A 21,823-nucleotide genomic window follows, 5' to 3' on the forward strand; every position below is an offset into this window, starting at 1 on the left:
TGTTAAAAACCTTTGAAGTGCTTTTTTCACGTTCAATTTCATTCCCCTTTAACAGTTTTAAGCCTCTGGGCTTGCTGAGAGGCCTAAATGCTTTGAACTGCAATGTTTACATTAAATTTCACGGTCCATTACTTTTTACAAGCCTCTTAATTGACAGGTCCAAACTATTTCAAAGGAGGTTTTAGCTTTGTTGTTTTTATAGCTCTTCATGGTCCATTAACTCTGAAGTTCTTTCTATTTTGAGCAGGTGTTGTTTTTAACTGCAATTCCCTTTCTGCTGGGGTTTCCTCTATTCTGAAGTGCTTCCTAAAAAGAGCAGGTGCTCTATCTGAGACCATAATTTTTAGAGCGGATCTATTTCAACCTCTGATGCCTGACCATACAAGATGATCAGAGGATTGGATAGGGTGGACAGTGAGAGCCTTTTTCCCCAGATGGTGATGTCTAGCACGAGGGGACATAGCTGTAAATTGAGGAGAGATAGATATAGGACAGATGTCAGAGGTAGGTTCTTTGCTCAGAGAGTAGTAAGGGCGTGGAATGCCCTGTCTGCAACAGTAGTGGACTCGCCAACACTAAGGGCATTCAAATGGTCATTGGATAGACATATGGACGATAAGGGAATAGTGTAGATGAGCTTTAGAGTGGTTTCACAGGTCGGCGCAACATTGAGGGCCTGTACTGCGCTGTAATGTTCTATGTTCTATGGCCAGCCTGACCAGCATGCTTGCACTGGAGACCTTTTCCACCATAGAAGCAACTGGCATCACTCAGACATTGAAATGCAAGGGTTCCTCAATAAGGGCCTTCTCGCAGCTACTGTTGAATTCTCTGGATAGTCGGGATGACCACTACTCCGGGGGGGGGGGGGGGGGGGGGGTTTGCTTCAATACCTTTGGAACTCTGGATGGTCATGGAAGGCTGCTCCTGGCAGTGCTAACCTGGAGCTGCCATGGTGATGGAGGCAATGCCAGGCACTGCCAAGGAGCGAGGCCTGGAGGAGGGACCTTTGCTGAACCCGTACCGGGGTGCCGCACCCTTGGGGTGGGGTTGGTCTGATGCCAGTGATTTAGGTAGGGACGGGTTGCAGGCGAATGGCAGGAGGGGAGTTATTCTGAAATTGGGGCACCCTTTAAAAACGGCGCCACGATCTCTGAGGATTCGGCCTTGCTGGTTTCTTCGGGTCTCAGGGCACTAATCACCCCGGCTTCAAAAACATTTCCAAGCGTGGGTGGATTGAAATCTGGATCGTGTGGATTGAATGCCCCCTTATTTCCCGCCGGAGAATTCCACCCTGCGTTCCCCATTGGAGACCATCCCATTCCTCACTTTTGGAATTCTGCCACCTTGCTGATCAGCCCAGTCAGCGTTTCTTACTTTACCCGAGTGCTACCCCGACTCCAAAGGTTAAATTACGAGAGATCACACAAGCTCGGGCTGTATTCCCTGCCATTTGGAATGGTAGAGAATGATCTGGTCAAATTTTACAAGATATTAAGGGCAACGGATACGGTGACCCAGAGAAACCGCTTCCATTGCTTGGAGGGGATTGAGGGGAGGTAAATTGAGGGGAGATAGATATAGGACAGATGTCAGAGGTAGGTTCTTTACTCAGAGAGTAGTAAGGGCGTGGAATGCCCTGCCTGCAACAGTAGTGGACTCGCCAACACTAAGGGCATTTAAATGGTCATTGGATAGACATATGGACGATAAGGGAATAGTGTAGATGGGCTTTAGAGTGGTTTCACAGGTCGGCGCAACATCGAGGGCTGAAGGGCCTGTACTGCGCTGTAATGTTCTATGTTCTATGAGTGTCTAGCCCTGGGGGGAATAGTCTGGAAATTTGAGCCAAAATTTCTGGAATGAAATTAGGAAACACTCTTACACCCACAGGGTAGGTAGAGATTTTAGACACTCCTCTGCAAACAGCAATCAATTGATTTTTGTCAATCAATAGTATTAAGGGATTTGGGGAAAAGATGGGTATCTGGAGTTGGGTTACAGGTCAGCTATGGTTTCACTCGATGGCAGAACAGTTTTGAGGAACTAAAAGACCTCTCCCTGTACCTACGTCCCTCTGGTTATTAAGATTTGCATCTACGCAGCTGTGTCTGGGCACGGCAAATATTTGAATTTTGGAAGAGTTTCGGGTTTGTGCTTTTTATTTTTATTTTTTGTAAACTCTCTGGATTTATTTAATCCAGGTTGTGGGACTGAGAGGAAGGGACTGGTAGTGCATGTAAGCTGGGGACAGATGGTGCAGTGAACAATGCACTCAACAATCCTGAGTTGTTGCATATGCACAGGATGCAATTCAGCTCACTGCATTCACTGATTGCTAGTATTTCAGCAATTCCTTTTCTAATTCCGTAAACAAAAAATACATGTTTTGGTCTGGTGATTAACTGAGGTCACCATCATTATGCTTCGATTGACAACAATCTTTGCTTCATAGGGCGATGGAGTCAAGTTGATCCAATGCTACCCTTATGGAGATTGGGGCCCATTCCTGCTGTTTAAATTGTTGGGCCGGAGAATCGTCGCAACCGTGCCACAACGCCACGACGCGGGGCGGAGAATCAACGCCATTAGCGCCGGCGCGTTTGACGCGGCACTGGCCGCGGGTCGCTGGAATCGGCAGGGACACCGATTCTCCGGCCCGGATGAGCCGAGCGGCCGCACGGATAAAGCAGAGTCCCGCCGGCGACGTTCACCCCTGCTTGCTGCCAGCGGGAACTGTGCGCGAAGGGTCGGGGGTGGCCTGTGGGGCGGGGAAAAGCGCTCCTTCACCGGGGGGGGGCCTCCAATGGGGTCTGGCCCGCGATCGGGGCCCACCGATTGGTGGAGCGGCCTATTCCCCCCCCCTTTCCAGGGCCTACTTTGTTGCGCGGCCAGCCCCTGAACCCCTACGTCATGTTGCTTAGGGGCCGGCGCGCTGAAGAAGTCCCACGCGCATGCGCAGATTGGCGCTGCCCAACTGCGCATGTGCGGGTTGGCATGGCGCCCATTTGGCACCGGGAAGGGAGGCTGGAGCGGCGTGAACCGCTCCAGCACCGCGTTGGCCCCCTGTGGGGGACAGAATCGGTCGCCCCCGTGCCCGTTTCGCGTCGTCGTGAAACGCGATGGCGTGAACACTTCAGTCTCCATTTTGGGGAATCGCCCCCCATATATCACATGCTTCCCAGCCCAAATAATAGGCCCGAGACCTCCCCTGAGGATTCTACAGGTGCCCCTCCATAACCTGGCCACTAAGAGATGGACAAGAGTAGCTAAAGATGATTTCTCTTCTCCTTCCCTCCATACCTGAGCCTGTGAACTTACCCCCTTCCTCATGATGGAGATAAGGAACTTTGTGTTTGATGAGAGGGTGAGTCGAGTTACAGGACGGGCTGCAGAACCAGGCTGTGTAGGGAGTAGGAACTCCAAGATTATGGGACCTATCAAACTAGTTGCAATCAAAATACATTTGATTACTAATCAATTTAGTCACAATATCATAAAGGAGGAACTCCTGGCGTGTATATAGGATGTTTTTCTGGACTAATACATTGAGGAACTAACTAGAGACCAGGCCATCCTCGACTGGGTATTGTGTAATGAGAAAGGAATAATTGGCAATCTGGAAGTTGCAATGCCCTTGGGGATGAGCGACCATAATATCATAGAATTCATCTCCAAGATGGAGAGTGACGTTGTTGATTCCAAGACTAGGGTCCTGAATCTAAACAAAGGAAACTACAACATTATGAGGTGCAAGTTGGATTTTGTTTATTGTCACGTGTACCGAGGTACAGTGAAAAGTATTTTGCTGCGAGCAGCTCAACAGATCATTAAGTACATGGGAAGAAAAGGGAATAAAATAAAATACATAATAGGGCAACACAAGATATACAATGTAACTACATAAGCACTGGCATCGGATGAAGCATACAGGGTGTAGTGTTAATGAGGTCAGTCCGTATGAGGGACATTTAGGAGTCTGGTGACAGTGAGGAAGAAGCTGTTTTTGAGTCTGTTCGTGCGTGTTCTCAGACTTCTGTATCTCCTGCCCGATGGAAGAAGTTGGAAGAGTGAGTAAGCCGGGTGGGAGGGGTCTTTGATTATGCTGCCCGCTTTCCCCAGGCAGCGGGAGGTGTAGATGGAGTCAATGGGTGGGTGGCAGGTTCGTGTGATGGACTGGGCGGTGTTCACGACTCTCTGAAGTTTCTTGTGGTCCTGGGCCGAGCAGTTGCCATACCAGGCTGTGATGCAGCCAGATAAGATGCTTTCTATGGTGCATCTGTAAAAGTTGGTAAGGGTTAATGTGGACATAGTTGGCTACTATGGATTGAGGAATGGTACTGAATGGGGTGACGGTGGATAGGCAATGGCAAACATTCAAAGAGTGCATGGGTAAACTGCAATAATTGATTGTTCATTCCTGTCTGGCACAAAATTAAAATGGGTAAGGTGGCCAAAACGTGGCTTACAAAGGAAATTAAAGATAGTATTAGATCCAACAAAGAGGCATACAAATTGGCCGAAAGATAAACAACAAACCTGAGGATTGGGATTAGTTTAGCCAAGGAAGACAAAGGGATTGGTTATGAAGGGGGAAATAGAGTATGAGAGGTAAGCTTACAGGGAACATAAAGAGTGATTGTAAAAGTTTCTGTAGGTATGTGAAGTGCAAATGATTGGTGAAGCCAAATGTAGTTCCCTTAAAGAAACAGAGGAATTTATAATGGGGGGACAAAGAAATGGCTGACCAACTAAATACACACTTTGGTTCTGTCTTCACAAATGAGGACACAAATAATGTACCAGAATGTTAGGAAACACATGGATTAGTGAGTGGGTAAATAAATCAGTGTTAATGGTGTGAATTGATGGGATTGAAGGCTAATAAAGCCCCAGGACCTACTGATCTACATCACAGATTGCTTAAGATCCTGAATAATAGTGGATGCATTGGTGGTCATCTTCCAAGATTCTATAGACTCTGGAGCAGGTCCAACAGATTGGGGGGTATCTAATGTAACCCCACTATTTAAAAGGGAAGTAGAGGGAAAACAGGGAATTGTAGATCAGTCAGCCTGACGTCGGTTGTGGGGGAAATCCTGGAGTCCATTATCAAAGATTTGATAGCAGAGCACCTGGAAAACAGTGGCAGGATTGGATCGAGTCAGCATGGATTTACGAAAGGGAAATCATGTTTGACAAATCTATTGGAATTCTTTGAGGATGTAACATAGTAGAGGGGAGCCAGTGGATGTGGTTTATTTGGACTTTCAGAAGGCTTTTGACAAAATTCCACATAAGAGGTTAGTGTGTAAAATTAAAGCACGTGGAATTAGGGGTAATGTATTGAGATGGATAGAAAACTGGTTGGCAGACAGGGAACAGAGTAGAAATTAACGGGTCTTTTTCCAAATGGCAGGCAGTGACTAGTGGGGTACTCCAGGGACCGGGCCGGTGCTGGGACCCCAGCTATTCACAATATACTAATGATTTAGATAAGAGAAAAAAATGCAAATTTGCAGATGACAGTAAGCTGGGTGGGAGGGTGAGCTGTGAGGAGGATACAGAGATGCTTCAGTGTGATTTGGACAAGTTGCGTGAGTGGACAAATGAATGGCTAACGCAGGATAATATGGATGAATGTGCGGTTATCCACTTTGGTAGAAAACAGGAAGTTGATTATTATCTGAATGGCTATAGATTGAGAAAGGGGAATCTGCAACGAGGCCTGGGTATCTTGTACCCGAGTCTCTGCAGGTGCAGCAGGTGATAAAGAAGACAAACGGTATGTTGGGCTACATAGGGAGAGGATTCGACTACAGGGGCAGGGAAGTCTTGCTGCAATTATACAGGGCCTTGGTGAGGCTACACCCGGAATATTGTGTGCAGTTCTGGTCTCCTTATCTGAGGAAGGATGTTCTTGCAAAAGAGGGAGTGCAGCGAAGGTTTACCAGACTGATTCCTGGGGTGGCGGGACTGACGTATGAGGAGAGATTGAGTTGGTTAGGATTGTATTCGCTAGAATTTAGAGGGAGGATCTCTGAGAAACCTATAAAATTCTTACCGGACTAGACATGATAGATGCAGGAAGGATGTTCCAGATGGCTGGGGAATACAGAACTAGGAGCCATAGTCGAAGGATACGGGGTGGGCCATTTACGACTGAGATGAGGAGAAATGTCTTCACCCAGAGAGTGGTGAGTTGTGGAATTCACTACCCAAAATAGCAGTTGAGGCCAAAACGTTGCGGGATTCCCCCCTCATTTGGTTGGGGGGGGGGGGGGGGGCAGGGACAGGCTACTGAGTTGGATGACCAGCTATGATCATAATGAATGGCAGAACAGGCTCGATTGGCCAAATGGTCTCCTCCTGCTCACATGTTTTTACATTTCCTGCCGGGCACCAAAGGTTTGTAACTGAAAAAATCTTATTTTTATTCCAGGCCTGCGTACGATTGGGGTCATCACTAAACTGGACCTGATGGACGAAGGAACAGATGCTCGCGACATCTTGGAAAACAAACTGTTACCCCTTAGACGAGGTAAATGTTTTCGGATCACCCCAATTTAAAAACTATTTATTCCTTTTGTGGTGATAGGCATCACTGCAAATGCACAAGGGGTTAATGTAAATACACTACGGCTAAGTACACACTAGAGGGAGCACCAGAGGCGTAATGACATGCAGACATACAGCTAATGAACACATAGAATAGGACATAACCAATGGGCAGTCAAGACACCCAGAGGTGACACTACCACAAGGGGGCATTACACAATCCATATATAAGGACAGGGCACACATGCTCTGTCTCTTTCCACAGGCAACACTTAGAGAGTAGGACAGGGGCAGATCAGAAGCATCACACCCACCACGTGGCTTAGAGCAGACTGGTGAGTTAGACTGAGTTACTACAGCAAGATTAGCAGGAGAGTCAAACTGATAGTGAACTGTGCTAATGGTTCAATAAATCACATTGAACTTACTTCAAAGTCTGGAGTATCTTTTGGTCAAAGCTGCATCGAGTTGCAGCCTGTGTTATCCCAGAGTACATAACACAACACCTTTCTCAGAGTTACAGAGTGGACAGTGCAAACCTTTAATCCATCTCCTCGCTCCAAAAACCAATTCAAATTGAATCTAACTCGTGGTCCCCACAAAAGAGACATACTAGATCCGAACTGACAAAAACGGGCATTAGACCTGATCTCGGGCTTGATCTTAACCAAAAGAATCTCTCCAATATTTGTGTTCTGGTGTGAGTATTTGCTGAAATGGATCAAACCTTAAGCTATAGTATAAATGTTTATTATTCCTGTTTTCCAGCTGTCGTTCTTGGTGCCACCATATTCCTCTGCTCTTTCTAACTCTCGTTTTGGTCTGTTCTGTCTCAATCTGAATGAAAAAGCATTGACTGTAATCCCTCACAACTGGATCTGATTTTCCTTGTCTGAATTGACCCCTTTGAAATCTGGCTCGGATTCCAGTCCCTGCCTCTGTCAGACATCTCAGCTCGCTGTGAATTGTGTTTGCAGCAACACATGAGTCACCTTGCTGGAGGTAGACATTGATTCAACTGCCCCATCGTTAAAAACAATTGATGGTCGCTTGTCATAAACAAGAGCAAGGTGTCAAAGAGGGAAACAGAAACTTGTCAGAAATGGCTATCCACTGCAGTGAAAAGTAAAAGCTAGAATTAGCCAACAAGTCTGTTCATGTTTAGTACAGATACCTGTCTCGGGGGAGGAGGCCGCTTTGCATTTTGTTGAGTGTAGCAATCTCGAGCATTGCCCTTGCTCCACATCCCCCGCCAGGAATTCTCCAATTTGCTACGTCCTTGGATTCGTGGGCTGTGTCTCTGTGCTTGGAATTCCTTCACCTGGTGGCCTTTTACACGTGGCACCCGGAGATGTTGCTAGGCCCCCGTGGGAACCGGCTGAAACACAAACACTGCTGGTGCAAGAACAAAAGTGAATCCCGTCACCGGCCACATCCCATGGCCGGGCAGGAAGGGAATGAGAGGTCAACTGAAACATTAGCATTGGTTCTGGATTGAAAGACAATACTTGTAAGATGATGCAACCATGTCAATATGGTGAAACCTGACCGATTCTAAAGTACATTAAGATTTGTGACTCTGATCATCCCCACTCCTCAAACACTGGGTTACTCATTTCCACGATGATGAAAAGCTTTCCCTGTTGAGCAAGGAAATATCAGTGAATGAACCATTCTTCAACTGCTCTGATGATTCTTATAGTGCCAGAAGTTCACTCAACCAACCATCTCTTCCCTAGCCACGGTTCAGGAAGACCTTGTTCTGGTATCTCCATAATCTTACCTGGAAAGGCAGTGTGCAATATTGGAAGGTTTCCAAGCTGATGAATACTTTGGACAGGTCACGATGTAAACACTCCTTCCATAGTCTTCATATCGTGCCAACAGAGTGGTTAGTGCTACGAGGCTGGAGGGTTGTTATGGGCTCTCGTACCCATACAGTGAGGGGCAGGGACGATGCACCCACCAGACACCGATATGCCCCAGGCTGTCAACCTAGAATTAGGAGCCAGAGCTCTGGTTTCCAGGGGGAGGTCTGGAGTAGGATTAGCCTTCAATCTTCTGGCTTTACCACCGAGTCAAAGGTTCACTCTGTGAAAGGAAGGAAGGGGAAAGTAACGCAAGCTTGAATATGTAGTGCATGTGATAGTAGTAGATCGGCCTGGCTTTGACTTCCTGCTTTCTTTCTATCTTTCTTAAGGTTACATTGGTGTTGTGAACAGAAGTCAGAAGGACATCGATGGGAGAAAGGATATCCAGGCAGCCTTGGCTGCAGAGCGGAAGTTTTTCCTTTCACACCCAGCTTACCGGCACATGGCTGATCGCATGGGGACACCTTACCTCCAGAAGGTCCTCAACCAGGTAATGCCAACTTCACCTGCTTGGCAATGGGCAAGCTGCCAGCTGCTGGCCTGAAATAAAAGCAGAAAATGCTGGAAATACTCAGCAGGTTATGGCGCATCTGTGGAGAGAGGGAGAGAGAGAGAGAGAGAGAGAAACAGATAACGTTTCATGTGACCTTTCCTCAGAACTGGGAATAGTTAGAGATGTGGTGGGTTTTTAAACAAGGGCGAGTGGTGGTGGTGACAGAAATGTCAATGTTACTGGATGGGATGGTTAGAGCCAGCATGAATGCGATGAAACCCCCAGGGTTATATCCGAACAGAGTTGACAAGGCTGCAGAGTGCAAAAAACTAATTTTGAATTAAGTTAATTAATAATGGGCTCGATTTTCAGCTCCGCACCATGGAGATGGGTGGGTGTGAAGATTTGTGCCGCCGGTATTTTTCCCGCGGCGGCAGTCAGCGGCTGAAGACTTAACCCGCCCTTGAATGGTGGTGACCAATGAAGGGGAGTTAATGTCCTCCTGCCAGGAATTTGGGAGTTGTCTTCTGGGCACTCGGGGCATCTGGGACTAGGCCAGCTAGCCTCTCCTCAGCAGCAGCCAGCTCCGGGCAGGTTTTGAGGTCTTCGTTCCCTTCCCGCCTGCCTGGCCACCGTTGCTGCCAGGAAGAGCTCCTCTTCCATGATGGTGGCCCGGCTTCTGTGGGGAATTTAAAAAATTTCAAGCTTCCATTAAAATTGCAGAGAAGGCTTTAATTGGAGAGTGATCCTGCTCTCTGGCCACTAATTCGACAATTTGGAGAACTCCCCTCCCAAAGGTAGTGGAGTCTAAAACTAGAGGGCATAGGTTTAAGGTGAGAGGGGAGAGATTCAGAAGGGCCCAGAGGGGCAATTTCTTCACTCAGAGGGTAGTGAGTGTCTGGAATGGGCTGCCAGAGGTAGTAGTAGAGGCGGGTACAATTGTGTCTTTTAAAAAGCATTTAGATAGTTACATGGGTAAGATGGGTATAGAGGGTTATGGGTCAAGTGCGGGCAACTGGGACTAGCTTAATGGTAAAAACTGGGCGGCATGGACTGGTTGGGCCGAAGGGCCTGTTTCCATGCTGTAAACTTCTATGATTCTATGATTCTACTCTCTTTAGCACACGTGATATAGGGTGTTGACATCTTGCCCAATGTGTCAGACTAGAGTTCCAGAGGCTTTAACACAAATGTAGGCCTATTCTTGGCATTGATTGTACCGTTTACTTCCATTTATCACTCTGTCTTCAACAGCAATTGACAAACCATATCAGAGACACCCTGCCTGCCCTTCGCAATAAGCTACAAAGCCAGCTGCTCTCCATTGAGAAAGAGGTGGAAGAATACAAGAACTTCCGACCTGATGACCCTTCCAGGAAAACGAAAGCCTTGCTGCAGTAAGCACTGTTCACATATCGTTAGCGACGGGGGGAGACTTGCCATGGACATTTGTTTTAATTTAAATGCCCTTTTTTCTTTATAAACCATCCACACATCCAGATCTTGCTTCCTGAGGGAAAGGGATTATTCTCTGAGAATAGACTGAGTAGACTAGGCCTATCTTCAATGGAGTTTAGAAGAATGAGAGGTGATCCCATTGAAATATATAAACCTCAGAGGAGATTGACTGTGTGGATAGAGGATGGGAAGATATTTTCTCTGGTTGGTGGATTTGGGACACTGGGTCACGGCCTCAGGATAAGGCGTCAGCCATTAAGGACTAAACTGAGGAGAAATCTCTTCACTCGAGTGGTTTTGGAATCTCAGAAAACCAGTGGCTGCTCAGTCACTCAATGTATTCAAGACTGAGGTCAATTAACCTTTGGTTATTAAGGGATCTGGGGGTAGTAGGGGAAGATGAACTTGAGTTAGAAGATCAGCAGTGATCTTATTTAAAGGTGTTTAAAGGTGGCTTGAAGGGGAATATTGGGCCCCAATGTCTTTCTATGCGCTTGATTGCTTTATAACTCTTCAAATAGTCTGCAGTCCTCCAACAATGGACTCCTGCGTCCCTCATGTTCCTGGCCATCCATTGGTGGCTGTGCCTTCAGCTAACTAGGCCCCAAGCTCTGGTATTTTCTCCCTAAACCTCACCATCGCTCTCTCTTCCCTTAAGACTCATTAACGCTTGCTTCCTTGACCAAGCTTTTAGTTATCTGTCCCATTATCTCCTATGACCATGTGTCAATCTTTGTCTGATTACCATAGGACGTTTTCCTGTGTTAAAGGTGCAATATGAAGGCACGTTGTTGTCAGTCATTATCAATCATGATTCTGCTTAAGATCACTTTGCTTGCTCACATTCAGCCTGTGTCGAGTTGAATTGGCTTGGCTCATCTACAATCCCGAGTATAGAGGGCCTTCCATCTGAGGAAAGGTTGGACATGTTGGGTCTGTACTCCGTGGGAGTTCAGAAGAATGCGAGGTGGTGCGATTGAAACATATAAGCGTCTTAGTCGGCTAGACAGGGTAAATGTTTGGAGAATGTTTCCACTCATGAATGAAAATCGCTTATTGTCACAAGTAGGTTTCAATGAAGTTACTGTGAAAAGCCCCTAGTCGCCGCATTCCAGCGCCTGTTCGGGGAGGCTGGTACGGGAATTGAAACGTGCTGCTGGCCTGCCTTGGTCTGCTTTAAAAGCCAGCTATTTAGCCCAGTGTGCTAAACCGGGAGAGTGTAGGACCAGAGGGCATAGTCACAGAATAAGGGGAGCTCGTTTAAGACTGATTTGAGGAAGAACCTCTTCTCTCAAAGAGTGGTGAATCTTTGGAATTCTTTACCTCAGGAGGTTGTGGAGGCCGAGTCCTTGAACGTTTTCAAGGCTGAGATCGATACGTTTTTAATCAGAAAGGGAATTAAGAGTCACGGAGAGAAGGCAGGAAGGTGGAATAAGTGAGTGCTAGAGCAGCCATGATTTTATTCAGTAGCGAAGCAGGCTCGATGGGCTGAATGGCCTACTGTTCCTATTTCTTACGGTCTCTTCAGTTTAGAAGATTGAGGGGCTATTGGATCAATGTGTTTAAAAGATTAAAAAGATTGAGCTGGGTAGATGTTGTTGTTTCTCCTAGCTCACCTCGTGGCGTGCAAAGCAGACTTCCATCTGTCCCCATGGCGAGGTTTTACCTGGAACTGTTTGCTAGTCTGTCGTCGGAGGCTTGTAGCTTGAGGGGGCGCCACTCCGCATCAAGCGTGGCTGACCGGGATGCACTCTCACTCTTACTACCTGCCATTGGTGTGGTGGAAGGATTTGCAGGTTGATACTTGGCCCGTTTGACCGCAATATGAAGGCACCTTCCTTGGCCAACATGTCCTGAGGTGGGACTTGAACCCGGAGCTTCTGACCCAGAGGCAGGGACGCTGCCCACTATGCTGTGAGACCTCCAGTGGGGCAGATAGAGGGAAAATATTTCCCCTGATGAGGGAATCCAGACTGAGGGAGTCATAATTTCAAAAATTAAAGCTAGGACATTTAAAGAGGGAAATACTGGAATACTGTGAACAGTTTTGGTCCCCTTATCTAAGGAAAGATATCCTGGCATTGGAGGCAGTCCACAGAAGGTTCGCTCGGTTGATCCTGGGCATGGCGGGATTTCCTTATGAGGAGAAGTTGAGTAGGTTGGGCCTGTGCTCATTGGAGTGCAGAAGAATGAGAGGCGACCTCACTGAGACATCTAGGATTCTCGGGGTAGATGCTGAGAGGTTGTTTCCCCTTGTGGGAGAATCCAGGATCAGAGGGCATAGCTTCCGAGTAAGGGGTCGGCCATTTAAGACCGTGATGAGGAGGAATTTCTTCTCTTGAGCATAGTGAATACCGCAGAGAGCTGTAGAGCATGGATTGTTCAGTATGTTCACGGCTGAGAGAGACAGATTTTTAATCAGTAAGGGAATCAAGGCTTTTGGGGATCAGTTGGAAAAGTGAGTTCAGAATTATCATGTCAGATCAGTCCTGATCTTATTGAATGCAGACTCGATGGGCCCCTATGTCTTATGGTAAATCAGGAAGCAGTTTCTGTCAGACACAAGGGGCGGGGTTCTCCATATCCCGACACCGAATTTGGGATCGCCGATCGGGCGGAGAACGGATTCCGACGGCGGAATTGGGGCTGGCGCCCGTTTGGCGCTTGTCCGCCATGCTCCACCCCCTCCAAACCGGTGTCATTGTGACGTGCGCCATTTCAACGGCCGGCCGGCCCACCCGCGATGCTCCGCCCCCCAATGGGCCGAGTTCCCGACGGCGCGGGCCACGTGTGGTCCCGAGCATGCAGAAAACCCAGCGTGCCGGCTGTGGAGTGTGTCCAGCGCCGCCACACTTGGCCGGGATCCGTGTCGCTGGCCAAAGGGGGGGGGGGGGGGCTCTGTGAGGGCTGGGGGGACTGGTGGGGGTGGACAGCGGGTGGGCTGTGGGGTTGTGGTAGGCGGGTTGGTTTTGCACACACGTTGTACGGCGTGAACAGTGCAGGACGTCAGCCGTCTGCAAGCGCACCCTGGGACCCGGCTGTTTTTGGGGCGGTCCGCGGGAGTCTCAGTGGGCGCCGGTGCTAACCCCTCACCGGTACTGGAATTAGTGAGGCTTTCACTCTGATTTTTCAGTCCACACATGCTCTGCTGGCGTCAGTCAAATGGAGAATCCAGCCCAAGGATTTTGAATATTGTTGAAAAGTGAGACATGCTGTCAAAGCTTTTCATCCTGCACTCACCAGGACAAATACAAAAATACCAAATTTCAAATGATTTCAATTTGCAATACAGGCAAAAAGGATGTAATTGGTTGGCATGTTGACTTTAGTTAGCTGAGGCATTGCCATTGTAAAACCAATGGGTGATTATAGGCTCGCCAAGTCAACCAACCAGCACCCTTTACTCCTGGAATATAAACTGTGTTGTTCAAAATTTGGCATCTTGTGATTATCCTGATGAGTACAACACGAAAAGCTTCAGCAACACGTGTTTTTTCAGCAATTTGCTACCAAGTGCCAAAAGGTATTGAAAATCTGGAACACTTGTCCCCAGAATGCTGTGATGCTGGGACAATCAAAGCAGATGGAGGTCAACAGGTTTGTGTTAAGTAAGGGTACCAAGGGATAAGGAGCTAAATCATGGTAAAACGGGTTGAGATACAATTCAGGATATGATCTAATTGAATACAGTGCAGGCTTGAAGGGCTGAATTGCCTCTTCTTCTGTTCCGATATTTTAAACTCTCTCTGTTCTTTGGCAGGATGGTTCAACAATTTTCCGTTGATTTTGAGAAGCGCATTGAAGGCTCGGGGGATCAGATTGACACCTACGAGCTGTCGGGTGGTGCGAGAATAAACCGCATTTTCCACGAGAGGTTTCCCTTCGAACTCGTCAAGGTAACTGGAGGCTTGGCACCTCGGTGGGCAAGTTTAATCTGGAACCGTTAACTACCACTGACAGTACACTGAGTCCCTGCTGTTTTTATGTGTTAAAAATATTAAATAAAAATTTTGAAATACCGATGCGTTATAGTCTGGGTTGGTGAAAGAAAATCATTGACGTGTTTACTGGTCGCAATATTCATTGAGGCCCCCCCCCCCCCCCCCCCTAGGTGAACAGGCTCCGTCAGCTAAAGTGATGGAGTTGGAGTCCTAACACCTGATTTTGACCCAGTGAAGACCATATTAATAATGGGTTATTAATTCAGCAACTACCACAAGCAGAATGAGTCATTTCTGTCCCTGGGTCTATATTGGTGTTTTGTTGCCTGCTACGCTGCTGGCGTTATCAGTCAGGACCATGCACTGTGAGATCGTCTCATAATCTGCCTTATAGATTGGGCAGCACATTAAACCTGCAGGCTGGGTGATGGTTGACCCAATGGTGAGAGGGGCACTGATGGAATGGATGTCTCTCTGTTGGTGTAAAGATATCAGATGAAGTGAGTTTGTGCCAATCTCGCCCAGTTCGGTGACCCCCATAGTGCAACCTGCCCATCGCTAGCACTGTATTTCAGGTCATCTTAAAGAGAAACACCAGGTAAAATGATCCTAAAATTCAGCTGCAGGTGGCTTCCTTACATAGAACATACAGAATATACAGTGCAGAAGGAGGCCATTCGGCCCATCGAGTCTGCACCGACCCACTTAATCCCTCACGTCCATCCTATCCCCATAATCCAATGACCCCTCCTAACCTTTTTATGATTGATGTGGAGATGCCGGCGTTGGACTGGGGTGAGCACAGTAAGAAGTCTGACAACACCAGGTTAAAGTCCAACAGGTTTGTTTCGATGTCACTGCGCAGCGCTCCAAAAGCTAGTGACATCGAAACAAACCTGTTGGACTTTAACCTGGTGTTGTAAGTCTTTTTATTTTTGGACACTGAAGGCAATTTAGCATGGCCAATCCACCTAGCCTGCACGTCTTTGGACTGTGGAGGAAACCGGAGCACCCGGAGGAAACCCACACAGACACGGGGAGAATGTGCAGACTCCGCACCGACAATGACCCAGCGAGGAATCGAACCTGGGACACTGGCGCTGTGAAGCCACAGTGCTAACCACTTGTGCTACCGTGCTGCCTTAAAAAAATAAATCCCAATCCTTCCAATGAGTGTAGGATCCCATGAAAGGCTTAACAACAGGCATTGACCAGTTTTCATACATTAACGATTCTAGACCATCAGGCTCACAGGTAGGGTAGACCACCTAAAGCTCCCTCAACAGACAGAACTGTTGTGTGCAGGAAGAAGGACTGGTTAATTCACCTCCAGAGATGGGATGCCATTTATTTATGGGGATAAGGCGGGAAAGTGGAGTCGATGATTATTTTATTAGATCAGTCATGATCTCATTGAACAATATGCAGTTTTACATAGACCTACCCTCAACCTAGCAACCCCGCCCCCCCCCCACCCCAAACCATGTCCTAGCAGTCTCTATAAGTACTCCAGGTACTTGATGCCCTTCACCTGTGTATCTTAACACTATAGGTAACATGTTTGCGTGGAGTGTGGAGTATCGAGGAGAATAATACTTTGGTGTAACACTATTGCAGGTACCAGGGGAGAGATTGTATTACATTTGGAGATGGAATTCATGCTTGCTGTGTGAATGGCCCCATTAAGAGTAACTTTATGTTATTTTCTTCTGTGACAGATGGAGTTTGATGAGAAGGAGCTGCGACGGGAGATTAGTTACGCCATCAAGAACATCCATGGAATCAGGCACGTATCTGTTATGAGCTTCAAGAAGGCGTGAATCCGTTAACTTTCAAACATGCTGAATATCAGTTGGCACCTAACAGGAGACTTCCATCTTTCCCTTCCCCTTCCCCACCCAACAAGATACCCCTGCCTCCACCCTTTCCCCCCCAAAACAAGGGGCGTTGACCCTCGGAATCTCCTAAACCTGTCATTGGATTGGGATGCGAGTAGGATTCTGAAGCAAAAGCCTTAAATGACTCCGTATTTCCTTGATCCCTTCCTAGCTGAGCTGCCGGGTGGCAGAGACAGATTAACACCCCCCCCCCCCCCCCCCAAATCCCTGGTCGTGCGGCAGTGCCATTCTTGGAACACCTACTAGGCGGACAGAGGAATACCTCGGGGTGACTGTCTCCTCACTGCACCCCCTCCCCCCCCCCAACCACCACTCCTTTTTGGGGAACACTTGGTATCTGCTTAGCGTGACCCCCATCAGGCGAAGACTCAGAGTAAATGAACGCCACAGGGGGAATTTCACCAAGAAATTTCCACTGCCCCCTCCTCACACAAGTGTGGTGAAGCCCCTCCCCATTCTGCCATGCTGAAGATTGGGATTGTTCAATTGGACCGTCACAGATTTTTTTTTCCAAATTGCCTAATAATTTTCATGGGGCCCTGAAACACCTTATCGGAGTTCAGCTTTGCTCCATTATGTACAGATTTGAATCTTCAATTTTCAAGATACACCAAGTCCAGATCAGCAGATGATTGCCCTCCTTATATTTTAGAATATCTGGGTTAGTAACTATCCTAATGGGAGTAAAGCGTGATGGGTGTTACTGGCGTTGCCTGTACTGATTTGTAGCGGAGTGGGAGGTCTATTTGAATGAGAGCTTCTGTCCTCTCCACTAGATTGTCTCAATGGAGGGAAGGTGAACTATGGGTGGAATTTTTTTTTTAGAAAATATTTTATTGAGGCATTTATAATTTTAACATTTTAAACAAAGAGTTTGAACACACACAAAAACCCCACAATACCAGACCCTAACTACCCACACATTAGATTTCCTATCTTATTCGTCACTTCCATGCCTTCTCTCGACCCCCCCCCCCCCCCCCCCCCAACTGATGACGGTCAATTTTCCTTGAAGAGGTCAATGAACGGCTGTCACCTCTGAGCGAACCCCTGCAGTGAATCCCTTAAGGCGAACTTAAATTTTTCTCTAACCTAAGAAACCCTGCCATGTCACTGACCCAAACACCCGACTTTGGAGGCTCAGAGTCCCTCAATCCATCTCCAGGCCGGCAAAGGCCAAGACACCCCCCCCCCCCCCGCTCCTGGATCTTCCGACATTCCAAATATTGCCACTTCTGGACTCTGAGTCACCCTCCCTTCCAGGACCTCTGACATGACGTCCGCAAATCCCTGCCAAACTTCTCTCGGCCTCGGACACGCCCAAAACAATGTACCTGGTTCGCAGGACTTCCCCCACAAAGTCCAGTCTGTCCTTCACACACCTCGGGCATGCGCACGCTCACTCTCTCGCGTGCGTGCTCTCTCTCGCGTGATTCCTTACTGTCCATGGATCAATGTGCCTTGTATGTGAGAGGTGTGCATTTTTACCCACACAGTAATTGTCCCAGATTAAATAATTCCACCCACAAACTGTTTTGCGAGTTTAAAAATAAAGAAGTATATTTATCATCCCACACTTGCCCCAGAGGTTTAAAAATGTGAGTCTCACTCACATGACTCGCTCATTCTATCACTCACACAAATATTAGAGGCTTGATTAAGAAAGAAACAGTACAAAGTATGATTGTCTCAGACACCTTTCATGGCAGGCCTGTAGTTTGTTGGATGAGTTGATGCTTTTAGTTGAGGTGATGGCCTTGTAAACAGAGGATTTGCAGTAAGCAGGATGTTGGGTTCCAGGTGAATTGGAAGTTGGGTAGAGTCCTCCTGCTGCTTTCAAGGTATTGCTGTTTATTACCTCGGTTGCAGACTTGACTTCCAGCTGGTTCAGTGACTTTTCTGATAGACTTTGAGGATGGAAGTTTCTTTCTACAAGCAGCTTCTACTGTTTTAAAAAGGAGACCGAAAGCATGGCTGTGTGTCTCACATGACCTGTACAAGTCCAAAAATCCATTGACCAGAGCAAGGTTGATTGTACATCCTGTGTTGTCATTTGACACTTTAAAATTCAACCTGTTAGTTTGGTTGAGAAACCATCATAATACAATAAATGCTCAGTGAGATCCTTTACACATTCATCCAACACACGGAGTTTAAATATTTCCTTTGTTCATAGTAAAACAGAAAGATGAGTCAGTGCAATAGTTGTTGACGGCTCATCCCGAAACAAAGAGATGTGTGAATTCCTTACATGGCTGTGAATGACCATACTTAATTAGGTAATTAGGTCGCACTCTCATTCCATGTGCCCACAGCCAGTAAGAGAACCAGCTTTTTTGAAATTCACTTTAGGTTTACCAAGTTTCCAGGAATTGAAGATTTCATCTTCACTGCAGAGAGCCGCACCCGTTGAGGACATCTAACAAAATTGTTTTCTTTTTATTGATGCTTTTGTTAATTAAAGTATTGGAGATGGGAAAATGGAAGGCTGCTTGACCGATTAGTCAAGAATCATCCATTTGGGTAATGAGAGAAGTCTTTTGGCTTTCTTATTGGCCAGTGGGAAGGTGAGAATGCCACTGGTGAAAACATGGGAGGTGGGGCAGCTACAGGTAGGTAGTCATGTGACAAACTCCAGACATACATTCAACCAGAGTTGGCAGCGATTAGTCCTATATTGTGCGTGCAGTGAATGGTGTCCCTGCCTCTGAGCGAGAAGCTCTGAGTTTGAGTCCCAGAGATGGTCAAGGGTGCTGCATTCTTAACGTGGCTAAGCAGGGTGAGGATCGACTTGTAAATCCTTTCAACAAGCACGGGCCAATGTCAGGCGGTGAGAGCAGTGGATCTTTTGTTTCGGGTGCTCCAGGTATGTGAAATTACTAGCCCTTCTGATGTCAGCTGTAGCAGGAGCTCACCAAACCTCCAGCTGCTATAGCATCATTCTGCGGGTGATCATTAAAGCTTGAGAGCAGATGGACAGAGATCTGGACAGGGTGCTGGTGAGGCCACACCTGGAGTACTGTGTACGGTTTTGGTCTCCTTACTAGAGAAAGGATGTACGGGCATTGCAGGGGGTGCAGAGGAGATCCACTAGGTTGATTCCGGACTTGAGAGGATTGGCTTATGAGGAGGGACTGAGTCGACTGGGACTATACTCATTGGAATTACAGAAGAATGAGGGGGATCTTATAGAAACATATAAAATTGTGAAGGGAATAGACAGGATGGAAGCAGGGACGTTGTTTCCACTGGCGGATGAAACTAAAACTAGGGGGCATAGCCTCAAAATAAGGGGGAGCAGATTTAGGACCGAGTTGAGGAGGAACTTCTTCACCCAAAGGGTTGTGAATCTGTGCAATTCCCTGCCCAGTGAAGCAGTTGAGATTACCTCACTGAATGTTTTTAAGGCAAAGGTAGATAGAACTTTGTGCAGTAAAGGAATTGAGGGTTACGGTGAGCGAGCGGGTAAGTGGAGCTGAGTCCACAAAAAGACCAGCCATGATCTTATTGAATGGCGGAGCAGGCTCGAGGGGCCAGGTGGCCTACTCCTGCGCCTAGTTCTTATGATGGACAGACAATGCATTCATGAAACATTTACTGTTCAATGTAATATTGAGCTTCACTGAGCTTGGTTGACCCTGGCAACAATTGGTCTTTTGTTTTGCAGGTATTGACCACCTTGGGTTTCGGCCTGGCCCAGGTCGAGAGCTCTTTTTGCTCTCTGCAAAGGCTTGCCTGTAAAAAAAAACCAGTTTGGCCCAGTCTCAACCTCGTTCTTAAAGAGTGTGAGCGGAGAGGACGGGAATGTTTAGGAATTGGAATTCGGCCCCAATCCGCGCAGGCAGAGAGGACCGCTGACAAGGGGAATTGGAAGCAGTTCTGTGGCTAAGGCTAACTGTGTTGCTTGGTGGTGTCGGCCATATTCAATTCTGTACCTAATTCAAGCTCTGCCTACTTGACGCTGACTCCAGTTGTACAAAAGTGTTTCATTTCCCCAGGTCGCTAATCCTTCACATGGCGAGTTCACTCACACCCAGAGCAGAAACAAAAGGACTCAAAGGGACTTAACTGAGCTCTTGAGAATTCTGTGGTCCAAATTGGTCTCTCTATTTTCTAACGTTGTGCTTTTTTTATTTCATTTTTTAAAAAAACGAGATGGTTGTTCAATACTTTGACGTTTTTCCTCACTTTGATAGAACGGGTCTTTTCACTCCTGACATGGCATTTGAAACGATTGTGAAAAAGCAGATCTTGAAGATCAAAGAGCCCTGCCTCAAATGTGTGGACATGGTTATCAATGAGTTAATCTGTACGGTTAGGCAGTGTACCAAGAAGGTAATTTGCTATGTCACATAGTCCTGAAAACTTGCTGCCTGCACTTGGATCTCCGGAACGTTTTCTGCAGAGTGGGCTTTGGTTGTTTGGGCTTAGTGACTGACAGTAACCTGGCTGCGAAGCACTAGTTAATGTTTAGCATGCATGATCACACACCGAGCACAGCCTTCTTGATTAATACTCACCTCTCTTTCCAGATGTAAAACTAATCTCCAATTTTTAACAGAAAGGATTAGGTTAATACTGATCGCTTTTAAAGGAGCTGAACGTAACTGTGTGCGATGCTTTGATCTGAGCGCAGTGCTTTCCTAACCAGCCTCCTTATCTGCTATTTTTACAACAACAATCTGCGTCATTGTAGCACCTTTTTATAAAGGTTAGTTAAAACACCCTAGGTCACTTTGTGAGAGTGTAAATAAAACAAAATAAAAATTGACACTGACCCGGAGCCCAGAAGGAAAACAAAGGGGGAAGTAAGAATGATGGTCCGAACTGCACCCCACCTACCCCCAATCCTCTGGGGAGGAGATAGCGGGGCTGATGCCCAAATTGCTTTGGACAAAGAGGCAGGTTTTGAGGAGTGCGATGAAGGCAGAGGGGGAGGCGAAGTGCTCAAGGCAAGTGTAGTACCCTCAATAACGACGCAAGAGAGTAGAAGAGTAAAGAAGGCTTTAATAAGCTGAGAACTAGCCTGATGCCGAGACGGGTGCTTACTGGGTGCCACCTACAGGGCGGCCCCTTATATACGACCCCCTGGTGGGTGGAGCCGGAGGCGGAGTCCCCCAGGGTTCCAAGCCCGGTCTTAAAGGGGACCTCACCTTACATGATGATAAGGGTACAGTAACACAGTAACCATTCATCACAGCAAGAAATTCCTGGCAGGGTGTAGGAAAATGGGAGTGCGCAGGATGTCGCAATTGGGGAAAGGTGTAGAGTTCCGAGCTGGAGGAAGGCACATGAATCGGGTGGAACAAGGCTGGGGGTGGGGGAGGGGGAAGGGGGGGCGGGAGGCCAAATGACAAACGAACATTTTCAAACACACTTTGGGATTTATTTACTCATTTCACATTCACTGGGTCAAGTTTACGCTGTCTTGATTTTCTTCTTCAAACAAGACCAGTTGAGCCATGTTACTTAGCACTCTTTAAGTCCAAACACCTTCTGACAGCTGTTTAGACCCCAAAGTACCAGCTGGAAATAAGGTGGCATGTCGTGCATTACTTTGGTAACAGTGCAGCATGGGGATGAAGTGCGGAAGGAAGAAGCCTG

General features: G+C 47.2%; 1 protein-coding gene across 8 annotated transcripts in view; it reads left to right on the forward strand.

The window, feature by feature from the left end:
- Positions 1 to 21,823, forward strand: part of LOC140399264 (dynamin-1) — a 309,201-nt gene that overhangs the window by 115,016 nt on the left and 172,362 nt on the right. For 6 of the 8 annotated variants that reach the window (XM_072488710.1, XM_072488715.1, XM_072488714.1 and 3 more), the window contains exons 5-10: positions 6,443 to 6,541; positions 8,759 to 8,919; positions 10,177 to 10,319; positions 14,141 to 14,276; positions 16,040 to 16,107; positions 20,416 to 20,554. In XM_072488710.1, the coding sequence (XP_072344811.1) occupies positions 6,443 to 6,541; positions 8,759 to 8,919; positions 10,177 to 10,319; positions 14,141 to 14,276; positions 16,040 to 16,107; positions 20,416 to 20,554 (746 nt within the window). The remainder of the gene's footprint in view (positions 1 to 6,442; positions 6,542 to 8,758; positions 8,920 to 10,176; positions 10,320 to 14,140; positions 14,277 to 16,039; positions 16,108 to 20,415; positions 20,555 to 21,823) is intronic. The other 2 variants (XM_072488711.1, XM_072488717.1) reach the window with 1 other exon arrangement.

The sequence above is a fragment of the Scyliorhinus torazame genome, chromosome 22 (genome assembly GCF_047496885.1).
Source record: "Scyliorhinus torazame isolate Kashiwa2021f chromosome 22, sScyTor2.1, whole genome shotgun sequence".
In the NCBI taxonomy this organism is placed as follows: Eukaryota; Metazoa; Chordata; class Chondrichthyes; order Carcharhiniformes; family Scyliorhinidae; genus Scyliorhinus; species Scyliorhinus torazame.